The sequence below is a fragment of the Gopherus flavomarginatus genome, chromosome 8 (genome assembly GCF_025201925.1).
Source record: "Gopherus flavomarginatus isolate rGopFla2 chromosome 8, rGopFla2.mat.asm, whole genome shotgun sequence".
Classification (NCBI taxonomy): Eukaryota; Metazoa; Chordata; order Testudines; family Testudinidae; genus Gopherus; species Gopherus flavomarginatus.
The window spans coordinates 81,574,463-81,593,452 of record NC_066624.1 but is presented as its reverse complement, the minus strand read 5'-3'; the positions used below and the strand labels follow the sequence as shown (position 1 = coordinate 81,593,452).

The 18,990-nt window shown below is 43.3% G+C and overlaps 1 protein-coding gene across 2 annotated transcripts in view; it reads right to left on the bottom strand.

Moving 5' to 3' along the window:
• ATP1B3 (ATPase Na+/K+ transporting subunit beta 3) overlaps positions 1 to 18,990 on the bottom strand; it is a 73,262-nt gene that overhangs the window by 40,925 nt on the left and 13,347 nt on the right. The window contains exon 2 of one of the 2 annotated variants that reach the window (XM_050966149.1): positions 8,341 to 8,469. The exons of the other annotated variant lie outside the window; for it this stretch is intronic. Within the exon in view, the coding sequence (XP_050822106.1) occupies positions 8,341 to 8,469 (129 nt within the window). The remainder of the gene's footprint in view (positions 1 to 8,340; positions 8,470 to 18,990) is intronic. 2 annotated transcript variants of the gene reach the window in all.

The following is an 18,990-nucleotide window of genomic DNA, read 5'->3' as shown; positions in this document are numbered from 1 at the left end:
GTTGGGCAAAACGTATACCCTTGTACCACTCTATACCATTACATGGAAATACATTGCAAAATAATTTCATAGGCTCAACATTAAGGTCGGTAACAAAGCAATCAAGGATAAATTTTCAGGCCAGTACAGAGAATGAGATGCACAACTCCCTATATGCCTAAAATGTAACCATTTATTGTCTACTTCAGTTTTTGCAGAGTACTAGCCACTCCCTAATTAAAATAGAAACTCAGTGGACAACTTTAAGTCAGAACTTTACCCTTTCCTTTTTCAAATCTACACAAAGAATATGTTTGCCTCAAAATAAGATATAGAAATGGAGAATTTTATTGCAAAATTTGAAAGCAACTAGGAGTTCTTAAACTTTGATCAAATCAGAGCTGCCAAATATAGTTCCAAATTAAATTTTAACTACTTAAAGAAAAAAAAAGCAAAAGAAAGAAAACACAACCTTCATCACACAAAAAAAAAGGGGGAGAGACAAAATAGTATACCCAACTGAGATCCAGCACCCAAGATGAAAAGACTTAATATCTGATCTAATTTTGTCATCAGGCAATAATTCTTTGATGATCTTGTCAGAAGGTGTCAAAAGATGCTGGAGATATAAACTTCTATTAAAATGAATAAATAAACAAGAGGCTTTAATGCCCTTTCCATGGCAGAAATTGAGCTCAACATGCAACCTGATTAGTGAGAATTGCTTGTTAAGGTAAGATTGGTTCCATTCTAAAGATTTGGCAGATCTTGAAGGAAGGGAGGAAAATACCACCATGTCCTCCCTAAACACCTATTCTTGCTCATTGCCAGGGCTGACAGGGGGTTGGAGTGGGGAAAGCACAACTGCACCAGGACCAGAAGTTCAGCTCCCACCTTCCCTCCCAAATGTCTGCGCAAATAAAGTGAAATGGGAGAGGGTGGGACCCCAGAGAACGTATCAGGGCCCCAAATTTCTTGATGGGCCAGGCCTTTGCTTCCTGCAGACCTAAGGCTTTTCAGAAGGAAGCCCTATTCATGCAGATCTTAGGAGATCTGTGCAGGTGAGGGAACATTCTCTCCACTTTTCTGCAGACTGCTCAAGATCTGCAGAAAGAAAGAACTCATAGTGAGCCTTAAGTTCTTGTCTGCCCTCTCATAGGCATAAGCTTATTCATAGGGTGGACTATGGAAGTTAGGTTCATTCACTCCATTTTTGTCAGCTAGCAGTTCACAGCAGACAAACCTATTTCAGACCATCAGGGGTTCAGGAGCCAGCTGGGTGCTGAAGGGGGAATGATCTAAAACTAACGAGGGCTCGGGGCTCTGATGAACTTCCGGCAGTTCACAGGAGGCCAGGAGTCAGTTTCATAACAGAGAAACTACAGGAGAAAAACATCAACTCCAGCAGGTGGCCCAGGAAGCATCTGGAGGCAGTAATACAGTGAGGAAGGGATTCTTCACTCCTCACAACTCCTGCCAAAGGGTTTGGAGCATAAGAGAGAGGTAGGGAGTTTCTTCTCCCCAGTTCCCCCCATTTTGCTAACTCAAAGCCTTTGAGAGCCACATAGGAGGTCTGCAGCAACAGAACTCACCTCCACAAGATGGTGGATAGGCACTGTAGTTAGCAGGAGTCTTTGTGGCCATTTACCCTCAAACCTTCTAAGGTCTGCTGGATTGACCACACCCTAGGGTGGGCAGGAACTGAAGTCTTCAGCAGACTTTAGGACCATTTTAAAAGAAAGTAAGGATAAAAATGTTAAGGTCAAGTTCTATTTGCAGGCAAATATCAGTAGTCTGAGTGCATATTACCTTTTAAAAACATTAGAAACCAAAGAAAAACAAAAAGTTAAGGTTGAACTTTTTAAGTCCTCGAACTACCTTAACTCTATCTCTCAGAGCAGTGTTCTCAGAAAAGCCTGGAACACATGCTAATTTATCCAACAATAATAGTGGCCACCAAAATTACAGTGCATTATAATCATTGTCAGAGTGTCATTTTATGGTCTTCTTTAGTCACACAGTATACACACAGCTTTACCAATTCATGATTAGACAAACAGTATATGGAAAGAATAAATCATTTGTGCTTCCATTAAAAGCTTGATCTTTCAAAGTCCTGAGGGGACTCAGTTCTTCATAGGATGTACTCAGCTCTACAACTCTGTGGCAGCCAATTCTCCAAGGGACATTAGTGATATTATGCCCCATATATAAATCTCATAGGTTTAGCTTACGCTGTTAGAGTACTTGAAAAAGAGCAGAAGTCAGTAAAGGGACAAGGCTTGCTACTGGAGATTTATATACATGAAAAATTCTACAACTAAGGTTCTACAGTTAATGTTTCTAATACTTTATATTCAAAGAGAGAAAATGGTAGGCTGGCATCTGTACAGGGACAGAGAAAGTAGTTCAGGCACCTTGTTTAAGAAGTGCAACCTTGATTTTTCAGTACTTGAGTTTTTCATGTTTGGGAGGGTTTTAAAAAAAAGTTTTAAAATGGTAATATGCATTATCTATTGGTATGTGCCTACAACCTTAACTTCACTTTAATGAAGATTTGTCTGGCTATACATACAATATGATCTAAATGAAAGGGAAAAGGGAACTTTGAGTTTAATCCAAATTATTTAAGGAACCACTGAACATAACATAACATAGATAAATGCAAAGTAATTCACACTGGAGGATATAATTTGAACTATTCATATTTTACTGAGTTTTAAATTCAGCCTGAGCTCATAAAAAGGCCCTGATCTTCACTGCGGACAACACAATGAAGGTCTCTGCTCAATGTGCAACAGGGTTAAAAAAATAGTTGATGCATAATGGCTGGAGAATATAAAAATATTATGCCATTGTATAAAATGAATGGTGTGCCCTCATCTGGAAAACTATTTCTGGTCACCTACTCTCAAACAGGACACAGTAGAAAGAGGGGATTCAGAGGCAGGAGCCAAGAATGATTATAGGCATGAAAAAAAAAATCTCATATGAAGAGATATTTCAATTTTTAAACTCATTTATCTTAGAATGGAGACAATTAAAAGGGACATGACTATACAAATAATTAATGGTAAGAGAAGGGAAATCAGGAACTTCGAATCACTCTGTTTCATAATACAAGATCAAATGGACATTCCGTTAAACTGAAAGATGGCAAATGCAAAACGGATAAAAGGAAACACTCTTCTATACAACTAGCCTGTGGAACTCCAAGCCTCAATGCATCTCTTATGATAGCAGGTAATCTTTTTGAATATTAAATGAGTGGCTAATAAATTAAGAATTGACATACTAAATATTAAAAGTTTTGGAAGAACCCTCATCTTTTAGCGTTTAAGACAACCTCTATTTGGGGTTACGATGAAATTTTCCCAGGAAGAAGGTTATCCTATAACTGCTTATACACGGTCTTTTTTGCACTTCCTCTGAAGTGTCCAATACCAGCCATTGTTAGCATCAAGATACTAGATGGACCACCGGTCTGATCCAGTAAGCAACACAGGACTAGGTAATGACAGCTTTCCTTTTTAATTGAGTTTGGTATTTTAAAACATGCAAAATCTTCACCTCACTATCCTCTATATCATATCTAATTTATATCCTGAACAATCAATATCTGAAGGGACTTTCTTCTGCAAACAGGAAATATTCCAAAATATTTCCATAAGTTTTGTTTTCCCAGTCATTATCTCTTTCCTCTGCTATTTCAGCTGTATGCTTTAACAGCAAAACAGGGAAGATAAAAATCAATGATTTAAAAAAAAATTGATAAAATGCTTTTTGAGAAAAAAACATATCTAAAAGATAGTTTAAACTAAGATACATTATAGCTCAAAGATATCATGGAACAGGAATTATAAATTTTAATTCTATAGTATGAGACAATACATTCATGTAATGTTTAAATAAAGTTTTGTAAATGAGTTCAAATAGTTATGGATTAGGGACCCAATATTATAGGGTTCCAGGGACTCCTGTACAGATTATTTAGGTTAATCTTTCTACCTATCCAATGAGACTCAGTTCTCAGTCCAGAACATACCATCAGAGATGCTTAGTTTTGCAGTTCTCAAACTGTGGATTTGTTTCTTCAGAGATAACATGCTTATTAACAGCAAAAATGTTTTTAAATAAAATATATACAGGTGAGAAATAAAAGACCTCAACCCTATTGCCCCCTGCAAATTTGTGTACCCAGAGTCAATCCTTACCTCTCTCTAAAAGTGCAAAGTTTCAAAAAGTTCAATGAATAGAATATTGCTGGGGGCGGAATGGATCACGTAGCCTATAGGATTAACCTGCTTGCTTGCATATTATATATCTTTTCTTATAGTTTCAGTATTTGGTTTATTGTAATAGGTTTATAGATTTATATTAAAGTAAGTTTGGCTGTAATGCAAGAGACTACAGGCCATATCCTGTATGTTAAGCTAAGGCAAAGTTAGCTTATCTATATTAAGACCTTTTACCCCAAAGTTGACCTACACCTTGTTACCTAAATACAGAAGTACCCACGCCTATGTCTATGACCTTTTATCTAAACCAATCGACAACGGAGAACGGCATAGGGGGGTTTTCAATGTTGTACCCACAGACTTAACAGGTACACCACAAGGGAACTTATGGACGTATGTACATGTCATCAATACGCACAAACATATTAGCCTATGGGATAAGCGTACCCTAACATTTTGTGGTGTGGAATGAAATTTGGGCATAGAAGGATGGATTTCCAGCACTTGTGACCCACCTCGCCAGAGCACTCCGCTCTACCATATTCGTTTATATTCTATTTCTACTCTCTCTCTCTCTATTCCATCTATGATGACTACTACTATTAGTAGGCTATACTTGTTCTTAAACTTTAAGTTTCAAGGGAACTAGGCTAAGCTTGGTTTCCCTAAGTTTTATTCTTAGTTTATTAGGTTTTGATTTTAAGTTTAAAGTTAGTCAAGTAAACCCTAAGTTAGTATTGACAGCTTTTCGCATTACATTTTTCTAAGCACTGCATCACTCTCTCAAGAATTGAGAAACCTGAACTGCAAGGCTGGTCCTGTATTTCTTACCACCAGGTTATCAAGGAACAGTGTGAGTATTTTAACCAAAACTTTCTGGCATATAATACTATATTACCATATGTATCTTTTGAATTGCAGTAATGCAACTGTAACTGAGTATTTTACCATTTACTTACTATTATTGATTTTAACAAAAAGTCTTTAAGGCCTGTATCTATCTCAGTGTGGGCTTCCTGTCATACCCCCGAGGGTCCTTTGTAAATTCTGTAGAGCCTGATTCGGGACAAGAACTTTATCTTCTGATCAAACAGATTGGAGACGCTAAAACCCATACTATTAACATTAATAATTAATAATTATCATCAATATGATTAAAATTAAATTAAAATTAATAAATTAAATTCCCACATTATCCAAATTAATATTAGTAGTACATCCCAACTTAGGCTACAATCTAGACAAGAAGAAGTCTGGAGATAAATGTGAGAAGGGAGGGAGGGGCAGGCAGTAGAAGCAAAAGCGAAACTGTTCAAGCAGCATATTCCAGAAGTCTTGAGGTCTTTCTGACTGTAGCCTTCATTGATCTGAAATCTACCATACCATTCTCTCACTAGAAGGGAAAATGTATAACGGCAACAGGCTATAAGAGAGACCCAGTTTGGGAATATTTTAATGAAGTTCCTCTACCTGTGGGTAAGACAGGCACGTGTGCAAAATACAAACAGTGCAACAAAAAAAATGCAAGGCCTGGTTGTCCGAATGAAACAACATCAGGAGAAGCATTCCTTCTCAGGAGGAAGCTGCTTTGAAGATGATGAAAGAAACATGTCTGAACAGGAAGGATCTTCAGGTTGGTAAATTTTTTTATTTCATACTTCTTTCTGAAGGACTGCCTGTCTTCCTTCTGGACTATTCTTGAATTATCATATTTGAGCAAAAAAATATAGTTGTTACTCTATGGTACTATCATTTTAGATGCAGTTGTGATAAAAAGTAAATAGCTGAAATAGGCAGATCTTCCTTTTACAATTTCACCTTTAAAGTAGTACTGAGAGTCGGTGAATGCAATGAGTAATACTAAATGAGAAGTATGGTTAACAACAATTAAATAACTGCATTGACTTAGTTTGTTTAGGAGAATCCATCCTCAACATACAGGATTCTGAAGACTATCCATCTTCAAGATCACCAATTTTTTAAGTTTCAGAGTTATCTGCCAATGATAGTCTTTCAGTCACATCAAGTATGTCACATAGCCACAGTACATCACCTGTAGCAAAAAGAAAAAATCTCCATCATCAAGAAACAACCATAGACAAGGTTGTTCCAGAGGGTGAAATTGTTAACCTGAGTCTTGATGGGTGGAACAATGTCCACAATGATCCTGTTATATGTGCTTGTGTGACAACAGAAGAAGGGAATATCTTCCTTACAGAAACAACTGATACATCAGTAAATGCACACACAGCAGAATACTTACAAGAAGTAGCAGTAAAAGCTATAGCAAACCGAAAAAAAATTTAAAATATCTATTATGCAGCTTGGTCACAGACAACGTTGCAAATGTTTTCAAGATCAGAAATTATTTAGGAGAGAGTGAAGAGAGTCCCAAGCCAATAACATATGGTTGCAGTGCTCATTTGTTGCACTCCTAGCAAGACTTTTCAGTGTTCCAGAAATAAAGGCTAATGTTGTTGAAATTGCAAAATACTCCCGTAACAACCACTCTGCAGTGGCTGCTCTGAAAAAAGTGTAAGGAACCAAGCTAACTCTACCACAAGACGTGCGACAGAACTCAGTAGTGGACTGTTTTGAGCACTATATCAAGAACTGGCCTAATCTGATGACAATTTGTGAACAAAATCATGAAAAAAAAAAAATAGATGGCACTGACACAGCCAAAGTTCTCAACTTTGGGCTTAAGAGAAATGTTCAACACATGCTGAGTTTGCAATGACAGTTAAATTACAAGCATTAAAAAAAACGAATGGAACAAGCACTATCTCTAGCTCATTTTCTTGCAAATATTCTCAATACTCAGTACAAGGGTCTGAGTAAGAAGAAGAGTTGGCTATGACATGGACATCCAACAATCATCCCTCCATAATGCCAATTATAGTAAACTTCAGAGCTAAGGGTGAACCATTCAAGAAATATGTTTGCTGATGATGTTTTAAAGAAAGTCACACCAATGAAGTGGTGGAAGTCACTTAAGCACTCGGAGTCAGAAACTATTGAAGTGATAATCTCACTTTTAACAGCAGTAGCTTCTTCTGCCGGTGTAGAAAGACTATTTTCTTCCTTTGGACTAGTTTATTCCAAATTGAGAAATCGTTTGGGACCTGAAAAAGCAGGAAAGCTTGTTTTTCTTATCCAGATTATGAACAAACAGGAAAATGAAGGTGAAGATGACTGAGTTAGCTACAGAAGGCAATATTTTAAGTTTCTCATGTTGACCTGGCTAACATAGTTGATTTAATTATTTTTTTAAATATATGTCATTTAACTATTTTAGTTAAACAATTTTAACACACTTGAAAAATTCATATGCTTGTTTTGTTAAAAACTCTATATTTGCTGTTCAAGAAAAGAATCTAGAATACATAACGTTGTTGTTTTAGTTAAATAAAACAATTTAATTGTCTGTCTAGTGATGTTCTCCTCCTAATACAGCACGGCAAGAAAATCCTCCAAATATTAATGATTAACCTATTGAATTGGAGATAGCTCACCTCCCAATGACTTCATAAATATCTGAAAAGTTTTCAAAATAAATCACTGTTTAAAAATGTATAGTGTGTACCTTCTAAAAATGAAACCTATATCTATCTCTGAGTTGTGAGGAATATGTATTAAGGTTATAACAACCAACAAGAATGCACTTTTATGTAGAAATCAATGACTTAAATCACTGGTTAGGAAGACCTGATTTAATCATGATTTAAATCAAATCTACCCTGCAGCAAAATATCAAAACTTAGGTTCCTCCTGCAGTGAAGCAACAACGCTATGTTTATGACCTCATATTGCATTGTTGTGGATTGAAAACTGCAATTTAAATGTACAGCAAAATCCAGGAAGAACTAGAAAGGAGTGAATTTAGAGCTATCAGTTAGTAAATATGGCCAAAAAAACCCTATAAATGGTTTTATGCTGCAAACCTACAAAGCCCAAATAATTCACCCATTATAAAAGAGTCCTCCTTTAAAAAACTCTTTGTTAGTCTAATTAAAACTACACTACATTGGAATATGTACTTTATCCGAAAAGGAAGTTATTAGATAAATTTTATCTTATTCTAATTTCAAATCCAGAAATAAAACTAAAAGAGTACAGTTACCTGGACTAGAAATCCGGTCACGATATTTAGGAATATCTCCGCTCAAGGTCTGAAGCATAACCCACATTGTGAATGTAAAGAGTGCTGCTAGGAAACCATAGAATACCAGATAAAACAGCAAGATTAGACCTGTAAAATTAAAGAACTCACATTAACAAAATATTTAAACTGAACGTGAGTCTAATTTTTTACTCTGACACTGAGGATTGTAGTTCAATAGGAGTTGGATCAGGTGCTCAGTCCCCACCACTCAAATACAGAGATACCAAATTACATCTTCCTTGTGTTTCAGCATTAGAATCTACAGACATAGCTATATCTATACACACACACACACACACACACTCCCCCCAACATAAAGTTCAGCTTTTAAAGGAAAGGTCATTCCATTTTTTTTTTTTTTTTTTTTTTTTTTTTTTTAAAGAGCTTGAACAGGAGGATGCTCCTTCCCCAGCTTCTGAGGACAATTTTTGTTCTGTTGCAGCTGGTCTGAGAGCCAAGTAACTGATTGTACTCCAGCATAACAGAGCCTCTACGTGCAATATTATATGTGAATAATCAATCAGATTACAAGCCAAATGACTATACATTAGATTTTCACCAAGTTTATAGAGCCCTGGATGAAAAAACAAGATGCTATAATGTGAACACAAATTACAATGGTAGAATTTCTCATTCGCTGATTGGAGACTACATGGTGCTTCTTCTCATGCAGAACTTGAGGTACATGTGATAGTTAGGTGGTTTTGCGATGTGGATAAGAAGGTTGTAGAATACATCCCACATACAACTGGTATATCTTGCAATCATTTCTCAAGCTATCCCAGACATTGGGTTTAGACTGGGGACATTACAGAGCTCCTTTAGCAAGTTTATTAACAGATTAGTTTCTTTCTTTTTTAAAGCATTAAGTAAATATAGTTTTTCATTTAACTAAATAGAGTGAATAGACCAGTGGTTCTCAACCTATTTATCTATTTATCATTGTGGGCTGTGTGGGACCCTGAACCTGCTGTGGGGAAGCTGGGAGCCCACCACACACGGCCAGGCAGCCGGGAGCCCGCCACGTGTGGCCTTTAGCCCACAGCTGTGTGGTAATTGGGCTGCATGCAGCCCATGGGTTGAGAACCACTGGTCTAGAGCTAAGCTTGGACTGCCCACTTCAGGTGTTTTCTGTAAACTTTATGCAAGTCTGTGCCAATAAACTACAGAAGGTTTGTCAACAAGGGAAATTGTCTAGAGAGTGAAACAGATAACTTACATAAACAGGCAGCTTCATGGACAAGCTTCCCCCATCCTCTCTAGTATCTCCCAAAATCAACAGAAAATTAAGGTCAGTAAGCAGCTACATTATACTGCAGCATATCAAGCCAAAGCTAATGTTTGCCAATGATTCAAAACATTAAATATATTTCTATATCATATTATTCCTATAATCAGTATTCAAACAAATTAATGTTAAAACGTTACTTCTATTGCCTCAAGCTTTGAGAAATCATGATGCTTTCCAAGTTACCACATGGATATCACCTGTGAAGAGTATTTGAAGGAACAGTGTGTGTGGAAAAGGAGGGGGGAAACTGGACACAGTCACGAAGGATTTAAAGATTTTAAGTTAACACTGCTGGGGTGCAACTGGCTGGAATCCTCATCTTGGCCTAGTCTGCTATGGAGTTAAACTGAACATTTTAAAAAACAGAACTAGCCTTTAGTTAAGAAATAGACGAAAAGGCTTTAAGATGACCCAGATATACAGGGTTATGTAGTTTTTTTAATTTTGCCAATTGCTCTTCTTTAACATACTATTTCAACGCAGGTCTGAACACTTCATCACCTCAGAGAGTTTTTCATCACATTGGCAATAGTGATTAATGTTTTACAAAAATGAAAGTGACATAAGGGAGCTTTTGCATGGAAAGCCTGGAAGAAAGTATGTGCCTGCAAGATAAAAAATGATGAATCGTGCAATTAGTTACGGACTGCTCCTCTGAAAAACTGCTAAAGAGAATAATCTACATTTTAAGTAGCTGTCTGGTTACACAATCTCATAAGTCCTAAAATAACTAGATATGACACTGTGCAGTAGTACTATTAATGTGCACCTTTGCTGTGTAGTGAGGCAGGCGGCTTTCACCTTAGAAGTGCTGCATCACAAGTCGATTTGAGGGTAAAGGATGCAATTACTCCTGTAAGTGATCTCTATCAAAAATGGCTTAGATTGAGCTGTAAGCTTTTACAGGAATGTGGCCCATTCTGGAACTTGGTAACTAAAACTACTCCAGTAATCCATTTACAAGGGCATATTGTATGCATACAAAATTAAATAGTAAAGTTTGGTAGATTTTCTTTTAGTACATTAAGCTTAGGGGTCTCAAGTAAACCCACAGGAAGAGTAATTTAGAATTAAAGGTGAATAATTGTCCTAAACTCACCTAGATGTGAGTAGGTATTGCAAAAACATTTGAAGAGTGCATAATTGTGTGTGCTGTAATGTTTACTGTGACAAAGTTCCTCTTCTACCTTGGTGGTCCTGCGCTTATTTGGCAAATTTACTCATCTCAGTGATCTTCCCCACAGTCTGGGTCAACTTCTCCTGCATCTAATCAGGAATTGGGAGGTGTGGGGGGAACCCGGGCCCGCCCTCTACTCCAGGTTCCAGCCCAGGGCCCTGTGGACTGCAGCTATCTATAGTTCCTCCTGTAACAGCTACATGACAGCTACAACTCCCTGGGCTACCTCCCCATGGCCTCCTCCAAACACCTTCTTTATCCTCACCACAGGACCTTCCTCCTGGTGTCCGATAATGCTTGCACTCCTTAGTCCTCCAGCAGCACACCCTCTCACTCTCAGCTCCTTGCGCCTCTTGCTCCCAGCTCCTCACACACACTTCCTCTCCTCTGGCTCCCCCCTCCCTGACTGGAGTGAGCTCCTTTTTAAACCCAGGTGTTCTGATAAGCCTGCTTTAATTGGCTGCAGGTGTTCTAATCAGCCTGTCTGCCTTAATTGGTTCTAGCAGGTTCCTGATTACTCTAGTGCAGCTCCTGCTCTGGTCACTCAGGGAACAGAAAACTACTCACCCAGTGACCAGTATATTTGCCCTCTACCACACTCCTGTACCCCACTGGCCTCGGTCTGTCACATTACATATAGGGCCTGAAAAAGTCCACAAGATGACTACTAGCCATATGTATACACGCAAATATAACAGATGGGAAAAAACAGTTACCTCTTCCGTAACTGATGTTCTTCGAGATACGTTGCTCATGTCTATTCCACAATAGGTGTGCATACTCGCCACCTGCACCAGTGCCGGAACTTTTTCCCCTAGCAGTCTCTGTGGCCAGGGAGGGACCACCCCCCGACGAACCCTGGAGTGGCGCCTGCCCGGCACAGTATAACGGGAGCTGCGCGCTCCCCCACTCTCGGTTCCTTCTTGCCAGACAACTCCAACAGAGGGGAAGGAGGGTGAGATGAGGAATAGACATGAGCAACACATCTAAAAGAACATCAGTTACGGAAAAGGTAACTGTTTTTTCTTCTTCGAGTGATTGCTCATGTATATTCCACAATAGGTGATTTCAAGGTATATCTGTTGGAGGTGGGTAAACAAGGTATATCTGTTGGAGGAGGGTAAAAACCCAGCATCATCCTGGTTTGGGAGACAATCGCATAGTGCGAGGTGAACGTGTGAACCGATGACCATGTGGCGGCCCTATAAACATCCATGGGGACATGGGCCACGAAGGCAGCTGAGGAAGCCTGTGCCCAGGTCAAGTGCAGCCTCACAGTGGTTGGCAGGGGAATGCCTGCCAGCTCATAACAGGAACAGATGCACGAAGTCATCCAGTTGGAAAGCTGCTGAGTGGAAATCAGCTGGCTCCTCGCATGCTCAGCCAAGGCAACAGCTGTGAGGACTTTCTGAATGGCTTAGTCTGCTCGAGGCAGAAAGCCAGAGCCAATCGAGCACGTGGAGACAGTTCCTCACTGGATGCGTGAAGCCTGGGGCAGAGGACCGGCAGAAAAAATGTCCTGACCCATGTGGCAGGTGGAGACCACCTTCGGGAGGAACGCAGGGCGTGGGCGGAGCTGGACCTCATCCTTATGAAAGACTGTGTATGGCAGTTCAGAGGTCAGGGCCCTAAGCTCTGAAACTTGCCTGTCCAACATGATAGCAACCAGCAAGGCCACCTTCCATGAGAGGTGAGACCAGGAGCACGTAGCCAGTGGTTCAAACAGGGGCCCGGTGAGATGAGCCAACACCAGGATTAGGTCCCACTGTGGAACCGGGAGTCTAGAATGTGGGAAAAGACAGTCTAGACCCTTAATGAACCAGCCAGTCATAGCACGGGAAAACACCGTGTGTCCTTGCACCAGCGGATGGAAGGCCAATATGGCCACCAAGTGCATCTTGATGGACGTGGTCACTAGGCCCTGGGCCCTCAGGTGGAGAAAGTAATCAAGGATAAGTTGGATCAGGGCCGTCATAGGGAAGACACTCTGGTCTGCCACCCACCAAATAAGAGTGGTGAGCGGAGGGCCATCTACTTTCGAAGAGGGCGCACTGAACTTACTCTGAGCACATCCTTTCCTCTCCTCCAATGAGCAGCCACTCCGTAAGGTGAATCACTGCTAGGTTGGGATGGAGGAGGCGGTCCTGGTCCTGTAAGAGCAGGTCTGAGTGGAGCAGCAATGGCCATAGCGGAGCTACCGCCAGGCCCGTGAGGGTCCCGTACCAATATTGCCTGGACCATGCCAGGGCAATCAGGAGGACTTGAACCTTGTCCGACTTTATCTTTTCCAGAACCCTGCTGATTAGAGAGAACAGGGGGGAGTCATAGAGAAGCCAGCCTGACCAGGACAGGAGAAAGGCATCAGAGATAGTGCCCCTTTCCCAGGCCCTTCTTGGAGCAGAACCAGAGGCATCGCCGGTTCTGCTGAGCCGTGAATAGGTCCACCTAGGGAGTTCCCCACCTCTGGAAGAGCCGGTGGGCCACTTCCAGGTGGAGGGACCACTCGTGTTGCGAGAAGTCCCTGCTCAAATGATCCACCCTCTCGTTGCGGGTGCCCAGTAAATGGAAGGCCTTCAGGTGGATGTTGTGGGCTATACAGAAGTCCCACAGCCTGAGGGCTTCGAGGCAGAGGGCAGAGGAGCGGGTCTCGCCTTGCCTGCTGATACAGAACATCGAGGCCACATTGTCCGTGAGGACCCTGATTACCTTGCCCTCCAGGTGCAATCAGAAGACCATACATGCCAGCTGCATTGCTTGACGTTTATGTTTAGGGTCAGGTCCTGAGCCGACCACAAATGGGCCCCCAACCCAGGTCCAACACATCAGATACCAGCTCCAGCGACAGGGCCCTGTCCCTGAACGGGATCCCTTGGGGCATCTTGTTCGGAGTGGACCACCATCGCAGGGAGGTAATCACAGTGTCCATCCTGTCCATGGCCTCGAAGAAATTCGAGGCCAATCAGAGCTGGAGGGGCCTCAACCCGAGTCTGGAATGACAGACCACATACACTGGTCTACAATTTTTGAGAAGTGGTCTGCTTCAGAGATAAAATGTGATATTTATTATGTATTTTGTTGTGCTGAACTCAAATATGACAATTAAAACAATTGATTGGCTACTGTTTCTAAGATATTTAAGTTTTTACATTTTATGTCTATGTCTATTGTGTAGATAGTAGAGTTTTAATCATAAATTGTAAACCTAGGTCTTTTCATGTGTTTATGGTTGCTTTACATGATAATATTTCACCTGTCCTGTTTATGTAACACTTTAAAAATCAGCAAAAGGGTTATATCAATAAAATGTATTATGAAACAAAAGGCAAAAAACTATTATGTACATAGTTTAGTCCTATTCAGTGTCTACTCGGCGCTTCTTGGCTTGTCTCTTGTATTCATTAAATGGACCATCTCTTGTCACTGTCCAGCAATAGTCTGCAAGCACTGATGGGCTCCATTTGCCCTGATAGCCTGCCAGGAGATTCCACTGCTGTAGTCTGGAGCCCAACAGCTCTGCCTTACTCTTGGGTAGTTCCAAATCCCTGACAAGCTCATTCAGTTCACCTTGTGTTATGAGGTGTGGTTCAGAGGAGGAGGATGGGAGAAAATGTGGGTCCTGTGACATTGATGGTTCAGGACCAGAAGTTTCATCCTCTTCCTCTTCCTCTGACTCAAGTGAGAATGATTCTGGTGCATCAGGAACCGGCAGTCCTTCTCCGTGGGGTACTGGGCGTATAGCTGATGGAATGTTTGGATAATACACAGTCCACTTTTTCTTCTTTGACACACCTTTCCCAACTGGAGGCACCATGCAGAAGGAACAATTGCTGGTATGATCTGTTGGCTCTCTCCAAATCATTGGCACTGCAAAAGGCATAGATTTCCTTTTTCTGTTCAACCACTGGCCAAGATTTGTTGCACAAGTGTTGCAGCATATGTGTGGGGCCCACCTCTTGTCCTGATCTCCAATTTTGCAGCCAAAAGAAAGGGGATAGGCTTTCTTAACCATAGTGGTTATACTGTGCTTTTGTGATGCAAAAGTCACTTAACCACAAACACAGCAGAAGTTATCTGCACTCTTCACACAAGTACGAGGCATCTCTGCTCACTTTGGCTAAACAGAAATGTGTCCCTTTGCAAAATCAAAGACTGACAAATAAGAGAGCACCACACTGTATGATTTCTAGAGCTGATATAGGGCATTTGTTCAGCAGAGTGATGTAAGCTTCGTTATGATTGCATCATCCATTACTTCTAGGAATAACATGATGCAATTCATATCATGTATTACGCAATACCAGCTTCAGATTGCATCATTCATTGTTTTGCCTAAAAAGCAAGTACTGTCCAAACCCAGTCATATATTTATTCATAGATCCAGTCAAAAATGTATTTTAGTCATTTCTGGTTTAAATTGAGATCCCTTCCCTTTATAACTCACTTATCCTCCGCCATTCCCAAGTCAAGGGTCGTATATACTGACCCAATAGCATATCTTGAAAACTAGAGCCAATCAACAATTTTAAGCATCATTTTCGTTCTCAGTGACCCAGAATTAGTAAAGTTGGACTACATTTATTTCAGAAGCATTTTGGCTGTAGAGCAGTGATACGTGCATGCCGACATATGACCCAAAACCCTGGCTGTTGTCACCAGGAACCTTGTGATCGAGTCAATGAGACCTTTCAGGGTCTCAAACCTGTCTGGTGGGAGGGAGGTCCGCCGACACTGAGTTCAGGAACACCCCAATAAACTCTATGTGCTAGACTGGGACTAACGTGGACTTGGTGTTGTTTACCAGTAGGCCCAAGGTGGTGCACATGGACAGGAGGAGCGCCACGTGATCCCACACCTGCGAACCTTAGGTACCCTTGACAAGCCAATCATCCACACAGGGAAATATCTGTACCCCCCGTCATCTGAGGTAGGCCACTACCACCGACATGCATTTTATAAACACTCTGGGGGCAGTGGACAGCCCAAATGGGAGGACCATAAATTGGTAATGATTCTGTCCCACCACAAAAGGGAGAAAGCACCTGTGCCCCTCAAATACGTGGATGTGGAAGTACATGTCCTGTAGATCGAGGGCAGTGTACCAGTCCCCGGGATCCAGGGAGGGGATGATGAAGGCAAGGGAGACCATGCAGAACTTGAGCTTCACCATGTGCTGGTTCAGACCCCATAGGTCCAGTATGAGCCTGAGACCCCCCTTTGGCCTTCGGAATAAGGAAATAATGGGAGTAGGACCCCTTGCCCATGAACTCCTCAGGCACCGCCTCTATCGCTCCAACTCCTAAGAGCCGCCCCACCTCCTGCTCGAGCAGAGCTTCGTGCGAGGGGTCCCCCAGGAGGGACAGGAGCAGGCGGTGGTTGGGTGGGGAGGAGATAAACTGGAGGGTGTAACCCTGGATATGGTGGTCCAAAGTGAGCTGAGACCATTCCGGAAGGAAAGCACACAACCGGCTGGGTTGGATCCCTGACAAGGACTAGAGGGTTGCCCCCTGGCGTCCCATCAAATCGCCTTTTTCCCCACCTCTATCAGAGGGGTATCCATGTTAGTCTGGATCTGTAAAAAGCGACAAAGAGTCCTGTGACATCTTATAGACTAACAGAACTACTGGAGCATAAGCTTTCATGGGTGAACACCCACTTCATCAGACACATGTGGTGGACATTTCCAGAGGCAGGTATAAATATGCAGGCAAGAATCAGTCCAGAGTCTTTTCCAGACCTGCCCTTGAAGGGTCCAGGCTCGGGTGGAGGCTGAGACTGCTTGTGAGGGCGTCTCTTATAGTCCCGTTGCTTCTTATGAGCAGCCTTGTACTTCAGGAGGGTGGCCAGGGTTGGAGTCTGCTGCATTTGAACTTACGTTTTGCCGGAGCCGGGACATAGAGACCCAGGGTCTGGAGGGTTGTGCGGAAGTCCTTCATGCCATGCAGCCCTGTATCTGTTTCCTCTGCAAACAGCTTTCCCATTAAATAGGCAATATTGCATGGAAGATCGTGCCTCGCTGGAGAGCCCAAAGAGCAGGAGCCATGATGGCCATGTCCGCAGCATCTGAGTTAGCCTGAAGGGAAGCCCAAACTGCCGCTGCCCCTTCCTCCACCAGCGCCCAGAACTCCTCCTTATCGCACTCCTGGAGGGAGACCTCAAATTTAGGTAGGGTGCCCCACAGATTAAATTCGAATCGACCCAATAGGGCCTGATGGTTTGCCACTCGTAACTGGAAGCTCGAAGACTAATACATTTTTCTTCCGAAAGATTCCAGCCTCCAAGAGTCTTTGTTCTTTGGGGTTGGGGCTGACTGACTCTGTCATTCCCTGTGGTTGACCGACTCAACCACCAGGCAGTTGGGCGCCAGGTGGATATATAGGTACTCATGTCCTTTAAGGATACACAGGACTTGTGTTCTGCCTTTTTTGATATGGGGGCCAATGAGGCCGGTGTGTGCCACAGGGCATTTGAAATTTTAGCCACCCCTTCAGGGAGCAGCAAGGCTACTCTATCCGGTGCCGATGGGGACCACATGTTGAACAGGGAGTCTGAGCGCTCCTCCATCTCCTCTGCCTGGAAATGGAGGTTTGCTGCCACGCTCGTTAAGAGCTCTTGGTGGGCCCTGAAGTCCCCCTGCAGAATAGAGGGAGGCGGGGTGGCAATCGCCTCCTCCAGGTGGAGTGAAGAGGCCGGTGCAGTGCTTTGGGTGTCGGCTAGCACTGGAGGATCCACCACCTGGTCAGACTCCGGGCGTGGTGCTGAGGACGAGCGTCCCACTGACTCCTTCGTCGGAGGTCTGGAGAGAGAGGCTGACGGTGCTTCCGAAGCTCAGACCACCAAGCGAGCTCCCACTGAGGGCTGCGCCGGAGGCCACAGTCCTCACCGGGCTGGCCAGAATGCTCGGTGCTACTGCACCTGCTGTGGCACCGGTGGGGCCAGCTGCCCGGTCTGGCCAATTGAAGGACGGCTACGAATGGAGACTGGGCTGGTGTAGGATCTGCTGACCGAGAGGAGTGGTGGTGCCAGGATTTGCAACAGTCACAGGACTGCGATCTCGACATGGAGGACTGGTACCGATGGTAACAGCTGCTCCGCGAACGCCTCAACGGGTAAACCTGCGACGGCGAGGCGCCAGCGATCGACGCCCAGGGCTGCAGTGCCTTGGCAGAGACTTGGAGCAGGAGCCCAAGCAGAAACAGCAACAACGACCGTGCCGTGACCAACTGTGGTACCCTCTCGACAACGTCCGCTGCGGTCCTGTCGATATCCACTCTGAGTAGGGCCAGTGCCACAAGTCTCGGCTGGACGGAACCCAGCCCGAGAGTCTGACTGGCGTCAAGGGCGATCCATGTGGACTCTGTCCCAAGTGGACGCTGGGCGATGATCAGCATCAGGAACATTCCCTTGACTGAGACCAGTACCGAGCCGGAGGCAAGTGTGGAGATCCCACTGGAGGCTTGCCTCTAGAGCATGGGGCCGACATCAGCGGCACTCTGAGCACCGGCATGGACAAGACATCCCAAGCCGCCTGGAGGGCTTCAGGCGTGGATGGCATCTGGACATCCAGAGTGGCCTGTTCCAAAGGGGCCAGGCTATTCCACTCTATGTGAGTCGGACGCCTAGGGCCTGATGGGGATCAAGGACTGCCCAACATGGGCCTACCCTCTGTCGCAGACTTCCCTCGGTGCCGCTGCGAAGAGGGAGACTTCTTGGCCCTCTTGGCGTGCCCCGAGGACGGGGACTGGTGCCAACTGGTCGATGGCACCAACAGATCACTGGGTACCGAGACCGCAGTGCCTGGTACTGGCTTGGAGCGGGGTGCCGGGGTCAGCGCCGACTCCATCAAAATGGCTAGGAGCCTAAATGTCCCTCTCTCTTTCGGTTCAATGATTTGCAAATCTTGCACCTCTTGCTGATATGAGTTTCTCCCAAGCAGCGCAAACAGCCTGTGTGCGGGGTCGCTTCTTGACATAGAACGCTGACAAGAACTGCACAACTTAAATCCCGGAGCTCGAGGCATGCCCCAGCCCAGGCTCACTGACTAACTAAACTAACTACAGGTACTAAATGAATAAACAGTTCTGGGGACGAGGTACAGCAAAGCTGGAGCAGAGCAGTTCCGACCCACCTTCACTGGAGGCAA